Source organism: Typha angustifolia, chromosome 13 (genome assembly GCF_048772165.1).
Source record: "Typha angustifolia cultivar Huaian chromosome 13, ASM4877216v1, whole genome shotgun sequence".
Lineage (NCBI taxonomy): Eukaryota > Viridiplantae > Streptophyta > Magnoliopsida > Poales > Typhaceae > Typha > Typha angustifolia.
Genome location: NC_133251.1, coordinates 16,329,970 through 16,341,672, shown reverse-complemented (window position 1 = coordinate 16,341,672; position 11,703 = coordinate 16,329,970). Strand labels below are relative to the sequence as shown.

The 11,703-nt window shown below is 38.7% G+C and overlaps 2 protein-coding genes across 2 annotated transcripts; both read left to right on the top strand.

Moving 5' to 3' along the window:
* Positions 1 to 737: 737 nt before the first annotated feature.
* On the top strand, positions 738 to 2,418 carry LOC140775005 (probable WRKY transcription factor 53). The gene is made up of 3 exons (XM_073118215.1): positions 738 to 1,310; positions 1,413 to 1,541; positions 1,671 to 2,418. The coding sequence occupies exons 1-3, from the start codon at positions 1,009 to 1,011 to the stop codon at positions 2,224 to 2,226; spliced, it is 987 nt and encodes a 328-aa protein (XP_072974316.1). The 5' UTR covers positions 738 to 1,008; the 3' UTR covers positions 2,227 to 2,418.
* Positions 2,419 to 2,584: 166 nt separating this feature from the next.
* Positions 2,585 to 9,076, top strand: LOC140775004 (mitochondrial adenine nucleotide transporter ADNT1-like). The gene is made up of 8 exons (XM_073118214.1): positions 2,585 to 3,219; positions 4,785 to 4,833; positions 6,259 to 6,422; positions 7,037 to 7,074; positions 7,400 to 7,512; positions 7,608 to 7,721; positions 8,243 to 8,587; positions 8,695 to 9,076. Exons 1-8 carry the CDS (start codon positions 3,053 to 3,055, stop codon positions 8,776 to 8,778), a joined length of 1,074 nt encoding a protein of 357 aa, XP_072974315.1. The 5' UTR covers positions 2,585 to 3,052; the 3' UTR covers positions 8,779 to 9,076.
* The last annotated feature ends 2,627 nt before the right edge of the window (positions 9,077 to 11,703 follow it).

Below are 11,703 nucleotides of genomic sequence, written 5' to 3'. Positions count from 1 at the left end.
TAACAATTAAAAGAAGACACTTAGGAAGATTTTTTATAATTAATAGGATTTATGTGAAAATGGCTCACAAATTATTGGGTCACGGAAACGTCGGCCATGGGGCATCCAATGAAGTCACTCCTCTCCCTCTTCTTCTAAATAACGCGTGGGGATGTTTGAATATTCTTGGTCAGTGGTCAGCCTTTGAAGCATCTTAGTGGTCAGCCTTTGAAGCATCTTTCCACTCTCTGACCTACCATTCATTTCTCCGAATTAATCTCTATAGTTTCTGACGACGAAAAAAAAGAGAAAAAAGAAAAAAGAAAAAAGAAAAGGGGGAGTAATTTGCAAATCTTCCATTATCCTCACATGTTTTAAGAACTCTTTTTGTACTTCCAGCAATTTGGACCATACGGTTGGTGGTTTATCTTTTTAAACTACCCGAATAAAAGGAGAGTTGATTTGCAAACAATGGGCCAGTTTCTTATTTGCTTATTTTATTTTAAGTGGTCTTTAAATAGTACATCTAAAAGGACATGTGGGTTTTTTTTTGCCAAAAGACCCAAAATTTAGTCAGGGAGAAGAAGATGAAGAATTGGTCAGCAGCAGTGCTCTCTCTCTATCTCTCTCACTCCTTTCTCACTCAACTGACCGAAGACTGGTCTATAGAGAGAGAGAGAGAGAGAGAGATTTAGTAGCTAAATCCAAACGCGCTAATCTTCGCACTCCTTTCCCTTATAATAAGGACGGCCCTTTGTTAACTCTCCTCCACGATCACTGAAATCCAAGTACTACTGTCTTGCTTCCAGCGCTTTAAGAAGTAGAAGAGGATACTGAAGAGTGAGCAAAGGGAAACCACATCAATTCATATTCTACTGTATCTTTACTATGCTCATGTAATCCAGCAGTTGTTCTCCTCCCTTGTTTGCATCCCACACCCACACCCACATCCAAAGTTAGCTCCTTTGTTGGTTTTCACGGGTTCCTCTGTTCTTCTTCATCATTCAGCAACCTCTACTTGTCTGCGGAATGGAGAGCTTGGACAGGAACAGAGGCCTGCTGGTCACGAGGCTTACTGAAATCCAGGAGCTAGTGAGGCAGCTGGAAGTGCACTTGGATCAGTCTCACCCTGTCGAATTATGCAAACCTTTAGTATCAGAGCTACAATCCTCAATTGGAAAATCCATTAGGATAGCTAAGGATCGTAAACGGAAGGCGGCCTACCTGCTCTCTGCCGCGGAGTCTCCGGGATCCAGCGGAACGAGCCCACGCAGCGAGGTATCGGATCAGGCGTTCAAACATCAAGATTGCATAGACACGAGCAAGAAGAGGTATTAATTCATTAATTCAGAGAGAGACATCTTGGTTTAATTCCAAGAGACAGGACAGTTGGTGTTAACCTGGTTCCTCTTTCTGATGCTGTGTTCTTGCAGGAAGACTCTGCCCAAATGGAGAAGCCAAGTGCGAGTTGGCTCACAGGGTGGAGCTGAAGGCCCCCTTGACGATGGCTATAGCTGGAGGAAATATGGACAGAAAGATATCCTTGGAACCAAACATCCAAGGTTAGCATTGAATCTAGTCCACTAGAAATTCATCGTCCAATTAAGTTTCCATTGCCAGGATTTCTCAATCACGCAGCTTTCATACAATTCACTCTAACCAAGGGAATTGCTTTTCCACAAACACTTCAGGGGGTATTATAGATGCACTCATCGCAACACCCAAGGTTGCCCTGCGACGAAACAAGTGCAGCGGAGCGACGAGGATCATACGGTGTTCGATATCATCTACAATGGGAATCACACATGCCTCCTGAGCCGCCAACAAATTCCAGAATCAGCAACTAGGAAGCAAGAGTCGCAGCTCCAGAACAAGAACCAGGACCTGCTCCAGAGTTTCCATGCAGGACTCACAGTTCGAACTGAAGGTTTCGAGTCTTTGGACACAGAGCCCCACGACTGGGGCTCGACATCCTTCTCATTTCCTTCCACGCCGAACAACAACACCTTCTCGTCCTCGATGCTGGACGACTGCTTCCTGGGAGCCTTCTCGAATTCATTCGTCTCGCCAGCAACCTCGGGGTCCAACTTCTTCGCCGGCAAGCTCGGGGCTCAGAAATTAGAGTCTGATCACACGGAAGTAATCTCCGCCTCAACTTCAGCCACCAATTCTCCACTGCTAGACATGGATTTCGTGCTCGATTTCGATCCTAGTTTCCGCCTAGATGCCTCCAGCTTCTTCTCATAATACTGCAGTCCTGAAAACGCTAGAGAAAGAAGGAAATAGCAAGTTTACTTCTAGTATGACGGTAATTAGGACTAAGGAAGATAGGAATTTTCCCTTCTATTATTCTTTCCCTTCTCTAGTGGTTACAAAGGTCACTCACTGAAGGTTGTATTTTCCCCCTGCTTTCAATTCCCAACTTGTCCATTGAGATCAGTGCAATCCAAAACTGCTACGGTGTCAATCTAAGTATTAAAATTGGTTAATCTTTAAAGAGCACAAAAGTGCAAAGCCCAGTAGGCCATATAAATTTAGAGAAAGAAACAGGTTAGAAAGTGTCTTTGAGTTACTTTCGATGCAAAAAGTTGGAAGCCCGAGTTGGATCGGGCCGGGCCCAACTTTATTTATGGGTAAATCGGTCTTTTCGCATACTTTATCCGGCATCTGACTCATACTAAACGGCAACGGTTCTAGGTTTCCGTTCCCGAAAAGATCCAAAATCCCACCATATCTAATTAATTACCAAGAGAGATCACACCGGCATCCCTCGCAGTCTTTCGCACACTTCTATCTCTCTTTCGCTAGTTGCTACTCTATTTTTTGTTTTAAAAAGAAAGAAAGAAAGAAAGAAACAAAAATGGAGTACCTTCACTGAAACCACTCTTATTTCTCTCTCTCTCTCTTCTCTTCTCTCTCCCTCGCCGCCGCCAGAGAAGAGGAGAGGAGACTTCCGAAGATGGAAACTATTTTGACCTAATATTACCCTTCCCTCCGATCCTCCCTGCTTTCTGCGCTCTGCTCTGATCGCTTCTTCCGCCTGTGACTCCCGGGGGCGTTCTTGAGGGTTTCCATGGCGTCGGAGGACGTGGTCGGGAAGAGCACCGGGGAGTCGGCGGTGACGACGATCGTTAACCTGGCGGAGGAGGCGAAGCTCGCGAGGGAGGGCGTCAGGGCCCCCGGGCACGCCGTCCTCACCGTCTGCAAGTCTCTCGCAGCCGGCGGCATCGCCGGTGGTGTGTGAGTTCTTGAGATCTCTCCTTCCCTCGCTTGATCTTTTCTCGATTTATCTTTTTTATTTTTCCTGTGGATCATATTTCGATTAATAGTTTGATACTGTTTGTTTCGATACATATCCCTTGGAACATAAGTTATGTGAGCAAATTTAAGTCGTGTGAGAAGTTGAGTGCTTTCTCTTTTGGTGATCATCTCTGATCAATTTTGATCTTTTTTTTTTTTTTATCTTGAGCCAGTTATTTATATCTTAGGATGAATAGTTTAATTGTGTTCGTTCTGATTTGCACTCTCTTTTTGCCGCGATTCTCAATCCTTATTCCTTTATAGTTGAAACCTGACCAACCGACGCGTCATTTAAGAAATGTTAGTGCGGTGATATAATAACTAGATGTTTGGTTAGATTTCTGTTTCCTGGTGTCATGGTCCATTTAGTCACTTTTCCAATTATAGAAGTCATTGGTGTTTGCGGGAGTAGTTTGCCTTGTCATGGCTGTGTTGTTAGGTCGGGCCTGAATATATTATATTTGGGTTGAGTGATAGTTGCACCTGACTTGTGAAAGTTGATAACGAGATCAATTGGCTCTTTAATGGTATACCTGACTTGTGAAAATTGATAACGAGATCAATTGACTTTTAAAAATATTTTTCTGAAGCGTGCATTGTCTATGACAATTTGTTCAGCGTGGGACCTTTTAAGGTGGTGGACAAACACTTAAATTCCCTGCAAGAGAAGTTGCCTTAGAGAAAAAGGCTGGGAGAAGAGTAAGGATGGCTTTATGCACTTTTCATTCTATGAGATGATTAAACTTGTAATTGGTCATTCGCCATTCTTTCTAATCACCTGCCAAACATCTAGTAATAAACGATTGTCGAAGGAGGTCATGTTTAACTTTTCTCTAATAAAGCAAGATGATTACATGAAAGATCACGTGGACCTTCCATTAGCGTATAAGGTTCTTATTTTCTTTTATTATTATTATTATTTGTAAAAAGCAGTCGTTTCTTATTCCTCGTTAAAATTTGGACTACACATAAGGTTGTTGTATATGTGAAAACCATACTTTTGAAGATTATGCTGTGTATTTATATGCACAACTAATATGACTGAAGTTTATGGACGGTGTGGACATGAATTATAGACAGTGCATTTGGTTTGCATAACAAAGATATTTTAACTAGAAATTTTCTGCATTTTTTGGTGCCGAATGGATTTTTAGCTGAATAATCACTCAACTTATAGTACATGTGCACGTTAATGGTAATCTATGTTGAATTGTGATGTTTAATATTGATAAATTGTTGAATAATAAATCTATGATGAGATTTATGGCACCTTGTTAGTTTAGTAAGATTTTTTAGTATATTGAGTTCTCAGGTCCATAGGAACCCTAAACACATACTTACTTCTATCTTCTCTTTGCGACTGTTATGGTAAAAATGTTAATATGCTATACATCAACATTGTATCAACTTTTGTAAATCTCCACCCTTTGGCATTTAATAAGTTTTAGCAAATCTCGACCTTTGGCATATAATAGATTTTATGCTACATTTTCTTTTAAATGCAGATCACGTACTGCTGTTGCTCCACTTGAACGGTTGAAAATTCTTCTCCAGGTAAATTGTGTTTTCCAAGTATTTTCCTTCTTGTGGTTTTGACTGTTTAGAATGTCCAGATTGACAGGTGGTTGCCTCCTGCTTTTTAGCTTTCAAATCTTGCTTGGGATTCTTTGTTTGAGCGCATTATAGTTTTCATCTTTACATATGCAACTTAGTATGTTATTCTTTGTTTGAGCACAACAAAGAGGTCATTTGTTGGGTATTTTTAAGGATGATGTTTTTTCAGTGGCATATGTTGCTTTTTGACAAAAAGAATCTGTCTAGACACCACCTTTCTGTTTACTTGCTGATTTTGAGGTGTTAGTCTTCACAATCAAATTTGAGTGAGAGATGCTGTACCTGTTTGCTTTTGTCCTACTTATTCATGAATCATGATTAACAAGAGCTAAACACAAGCTTCTCCCATACCTTTCTAGTCATGTCAAAGAGTACTCTTGGTACATCATTAAAATTTTCCTTCTGCCTTTTTTTTTTTCTCTTCTTTATATCTTTCATGTAAAACTATCCTCACTTTCTTCTAGCATTAAATGCCACCACCAAATCTAGCTAATTCTATTTTGACATCTCACCTTAGTTGAATTTATCAAGCTCTGTAACCTTTCATTTTTTTCCCCTCTTTTTTTAAATGGTGTAGGACAATCTATGATGGAATTGCTTGGATCATCTATATTGTTAGCTTCAAATCTAGGATTGGTAGTTTCTGTTTCTGATGATACAACTTCTTTCTTTCCGAGAATCCTATCTCTTGGTAACTTTTATGGTGTCATTGCTTTAGATATTATCTTGTGAATACCTTATTTCCATGGCTAAAATAAGCATTAAGAAGTGATGCACAATCTTGATAAAATTGACTTGATATATAGCTTCATGGTGGGGTGTGGTGCAACCGTTCCTCTACTGCCAGATGAAATGGTGCATGTGGTACTATAAGCAGAATATGCCAGTATTATGACATTGGCAGGATTCATTGCTGCTCTGATAGACTGATTCCCATGTAGCTAGGATTTAGTGTCCGCTGGGTTATTCTAGTCCTATGTGATCTTACTGGTTTTACTATGATTTATCATAATTACTATATAGAATTATAGACTAGTTATTGGGATGACCATGCAGGTATAAGAGTCTGTTACTTGTTTGCTAGGTATATTAAATCACATTTTGTTTTACTTTTTACCATTTTAGGGACATTGGCTATAATTTTTTGTCTGTTCCTGTAATATATAGTTTTTTTTAAAAAAAAAATTGAAATGATTTTGTGCCTCAGTATTGCTAGATCTGAATGGAGATCATACCCTATAAATAGTCCATTCTGGTTCTCCACGACATGAGTCATAATTGCAACACCAATATGTGAATATAGTTTATTTCCTATGTAGCCAATTCTTCTTACAGGTGGCATGATTCACAAAATTTATGCTGCAGGTTCAAAATCCCCACAATATCAAGTATAATGGAACGATTCAAGGCCTTAAATATATATGGAGAACTGAGGGATTCCGTGGCCTTTTCAAGGGCAATGGCACTAATTGTGCAAGGATTGTTCCCAATTCTGCTGTCAAGTTCTTCAGTTATGAGCAAGCATGCAGGTAGGTTACAGTTTGACACGTTGACTAGCTCAACTACCAGTTTCATAAAGTTAATACATATTTCAAGTTTTCAACAGGCATAACATGTTAGAGGTCCTTCAATTATTCATAGCTATATAAGATTTTAGGATTGTTTCTTTTCTAGCTTGCATATGATAAAGAGTAAAGGAACTATATGCTCAACTACTAAAGGACAGTCAAGATGTGCCTAACATTGTTTTGGAAGAGAAATTATGTCCTTAGGTGTGTTCCGTATTATCTTTGTTCTTCTAGTGATGATTATTATTGAAAAGAAATCATGCACAAATTGTCAGCACATAATTTGAGGTGTCTTACCTACTAGTGAAGGAATTATAATTTTCATGAGGATAATATTCAGATATAGACTGATTCTTATGCTTGTAAATCTTTATTAGTATGCTGTAGTGGATTTCTTTGCATTTTCTGACCATACATGTTGTATTTGGTTTCCTGAAAGTGTGGTCATTAATCAGATTCACTCTTGGTACATATTCTGTTCAAATCACTTCTCAAACTCTTTACAATTACGTAATGACTGTCTAATGAACATATTTTTTTGTTCCTGTTTACTAATATCTTGATACTTGTAACAGCGGAATATTGTGGCTTTATCGGAGGCAATCTGGCAATGGTATGGCCATTCTTCTCCTTTTTTTCAAACAGAAAGAATGGCCCTACTGTTATCTGTGTTCCTTTGATTTATCCATTATATACACTTATATTGCCTAGTTGCATGCCAATCAGAAAATTTCTCTTGTGTGTTTGTCTGATCTGTTAACTTATGCAAACCACAAATTCATTTCACCATTATAAGTGCATAGTAAGCACTGATTCCCGAATACATGATATTGAGGATAAGTTTGAGTTCATTACAGACGCAAAATATTAGTATTTTACTTGGACTTTCATTGTCATCTTAAATGACTTCTTTAGTCGTTCTTTACAAATTTCTGCAGAAGATGCTCAACTTAGTCCAGTATTGCGCCTCGGAGCTGGAGCATGTGCTGGAATTATAGCTATGTCTGCTACTTACCCTATGGACATGGTTCGAGGAAGGATCACTGTCCAGGTTCTTTTTTCGTGTTAATTTGGAATGAGGCATCACAACATATGTATATATATTATATTTTCTTCTGTTAACCATTTCTTTTTACACCTCCACAGACTGAAAAATCCCCCTACCAGTATCGAGGAATGTTTCACGCATTAGGCACAGTCTACCGTGAGGAAGGCTTTCGTGCTCTTTATAAAGGCTGGCTTCCATCTGTTATAGGAGTGGTGAGTTGTTTGATGCGATTGCATGAGACAATCTTTATTCGCAATCAATGAAATAATGATCCCATCTTGCATACCTTTATACCATGTCCCATAGTGCTTAATTCATATGCAATATTCTCCAGTAAAGGGTCCTATGGTTCTATTCATTTTTTCACCTGTACTTGTAGAAACATTTTGCTCATCATTATTATCTGGCATTATGACGTCTGTATTCAACATGAACCCAAGAATATCGAAAGTTTCAGGGTAGTCTGTTTATTTCCTCAGAAGAAAATATATAACTACATAGGCAAGACAACGTGATCTCCTGGAAAATGACAATTTATGGATATTGAGCTTATTAACTAAGCTCTCTAAATGGGAAGACCCTTTTCTTAATGAAGAGCCTTCACTAAGACCTATAAACAGAATGCCACATAAATGACCTCTATCTGGAGGTTCAATAGACAAATCATAATTATTTGTGCTCATCTACTTCTACTTTGCCTGCTGCGTAGTTTACATTTTCTTTCTAATTGCAGATTCCATATGTTGGCCTCAACTTTGCTGTCTATGAATCTTTAAAAGATTGGTTAATCAAATCCAATCCATTTGGTTTTGTTGAGAACTCTGAGTTGAGCGTCACAACTAGGCTTGCATGTGGAGCCGCTGCTGGAACTGTTGGGCAGACTGTTGCCTATCCTCTTGATGTCATACGGAGAAGAATGCAGATGGTTGGTTGGAAGGATGCTGCCTCCATTGTTACTGCAGAAGGGAGAAGCAAAGAGCCACTGGAGTATACTGGAATGGTTGATGCATTTAGAAAAACAGTGCGTCATGAAGGTTTTGGAGCATTATACAAGGGCCTTGTTCCAAATTCTGTGAAGGTAATTGACACTCTTAGTTATTGGTCATGAGGAGATTCCTGATGTTGCCAAGTATTTGCACTCTGTTTTTGTCTGAAGTACAACTCTCTAACTCTTAGCTTTTTCAGGTGGTGCCATCCATTGCTATTGCATTTGTGTCATATGAGGTAGTGAAGGATATTCTTGGAGTAGAGATGAGAATATCAGACTGAATAAAAGGATATGAATCCAATTGCTAGTTTGTAGGGGGTTCAGCTGCTAATTTTGTAGGTGGGCCAGTGTATGAGGTAAGAATTCTGTTCAGCATAAGTCTTCCCAGCCCTTGTTTATATATTCAACTATTACTATATCTTCATCTGAATATACTTGCTTTCCACCTTAGCTTGTGGAGTAATAAATTGGCTGTAAGGCAGGGAGGAGAATTTGTGTTATCTTTTGTGTAATCCATTTAATGGATGTTATATCAAAGATTAATTCATGCAAAGTTATTTACCATTTGCTACTCGGTTCTATATTTGTTTCATAGCTGCGCAGTTTAGCTTTCATTTAATTTAAGAAAAAAACATGGGTTTCTTTTCTTTTCTTTTTCCCTTTTAATTCATGGAAAACTGATATAGAAGAAGATTGGCAAGCTCTTAATTTCTTCTCTTTTTTTTTCTTCTAATTCTCATATATGCATACAACTTATTTTCAAAGCTTTACCATATATTGCATTTGCGTGTTGTTTGATTCTCAGTTGAACTCATCTGATTAGGTTCTTTTGCTTGTTGTTTGGTTCTCATACTTTTTCGACCTTGCAATCATCTAAGCTATTCTTATTCTCAGCCTTGCAATCATTGATGTAGTGTGCTTTTCTACACTATTATCTGCCTGCTCTAAAACTCACCCATCAACCTTCAACTACTGGAGTTAAATTTATAATTCTCTTCTTCTCCAGTCCAAGAGCTATTCCTCCTCTCTCTTTTCAAGTTCGTCGTTTGCACTGCCATCTAACTGAGCTCATAAATCTCGAATCTTTTGAATTCGATTTATCGTTTTCTTCTTCTGCAGTCCCAAAGTGTCCAGATTGTTCGGCTTCAGGTTAAACCCGCTTTCGAGTTCATGATTCAAAACCATGTCTTGTAATTAGCAACTCACTCAAGACCTACCTGGCAATTGCCGTACTATTATTTCTTTGCACGAAGAAAAGACCGCCTTCCACCTGTGCACCTCGCGGGCACGTGACACCTCATGTCAGTGTCGGGGCCGCATGACGTGGCGCATCAACGCTGTGTCATTCGCCTACCATCCTCTCTAGCACGTGCGTGTCTCCTTGGCTTCCTCGGCCTCCTTGGCCCTACTAGGCTAAGTACCCTACCACTCTGCCACCCTTAGCGTCTCGTTTCACGGTCCCCCCCCCCTCTCTCTCTCTCTCTCTCTCTCTCTCTCTCTCTCTCTCTCTCTCTCTCTATCTTATCACAACAGGAAATTTTAAAATTTCGGTGGTTTTAACGAGTATTTTTTTTTCCCTTCCAAATCACTTTATGCTTTTCTATTAAGCGAGATTTTATAATAATAGTTTTATTATCTGTGCCCTTTCTTTTGTAACCTTAAGTTAACTAAATTCAATCATTTTCAAATAAAAGAATATTATTCAAGAATTATTATGTTAAAATATCAAAAGTATCTTTCTTTTACTAGGATGGGATATGACTTAAAAAATGGCGGTTCAAGATTAGAAATTTGGGACTTATTATGATTTTATATGTTTTAAATACAATATCTATATTGTCAGATAAGTAGTTAATGTGAACAACAATTTTATAGTTTTTGACATTCACCCGATCAAAGGGACCCTGCTCATTCTTCACATTTTTATAGATTAAAAACTGATTTTTATATTAGACCTTGTAAGTATAGATGTAGTTTCTCTCGATGCATGCGGCCAGATGGCTCCTTAGTTAACTACACTTATACCTATTGAATTATGATTTAATATTGTAGTAACCTCACAACAACCAGACCCAGTAAACTACCAGGGTTAGACAAAGCAGCGAGATTAATGAGAGTGTGTGTGATTACTCTCTTTATCTTTGTCCATATATCATAACGCTAGATTAAAATAGACTTAAATAACCAACATTACCCCGTACGATTAATGGGATTAGGTGTGATTGGGCCACCCAGGTCTTCGATGCAGCGAGTCCAATGTACGACTAAACCTTTCTCTATCCTCCTAACCATCCCTCTTAACTCATCTTTATCCAACTCCCTGCTTATCCTTTCTCGGGTTTCATCCCACCTTAGGTCGGAGAGCTCTCCTCCCCCGAGACCACCCCCCACCTTCGATCTGGAACGTACGTGATCGCTTAATCTCGCTACATCTCCGAATATTTGGATCTCGCCGCAATCTTGATTTGGATGGATAGATCTTTAAGTAGATCTGAAGCTCGGATAGAAACCATCTTCTATTATATATTTATTTTTTGTATTTCTTTGATAAAAATCTTTGCTATTTAATACCTAGTTAATGAGATTTTGCAGGTAGGAATGCCAAAGAGATGTTCGAATATAGAAATTAGGAATAATTTATTTTTCATACCTGAATTATTACTTTTTTTTTCCACAATAACTCATTGAATGTTTTTTTGGTACATAATAAATTCTAAATTATCAAATAAATATCTCATACGACTCTTTCTAAGTCATTATATACAAAAAAATAAAATTTTAGGGGTTATTATGTAAAAGGGTCGTTGATAGAAAATGATTATCCCTGTTAAATTAAAACCTGGTTGTCGGCTTAGTATCTTATCCTCCTCATCCCAGCCGGTTGATCGGGATCCTACGGTTCCCCGCGTTGGCTCTTTGGGGCCTGGTCCTTTTAATTAGCATTAAAAACGAGCGTCCATAAGAATACCACGTCACCGGTTTAGCTTAATTAGGATAACTTCGTGGATAACTTTATTCTGTCTCTGCTCATTGTGCGTGGAGCCCGGACACCAACCCGCGCCACCCAATGGCTCAGCCACACGTGTCCGAGAGGCCTCCCTAAATCTTATAAATTTAATACTAATTTTTATTTTAAACCCCTCCTTTTCAGAAATGTTAATATACTAAGTGACTACTGACACATCTTTCTATAACTTTTATACTAA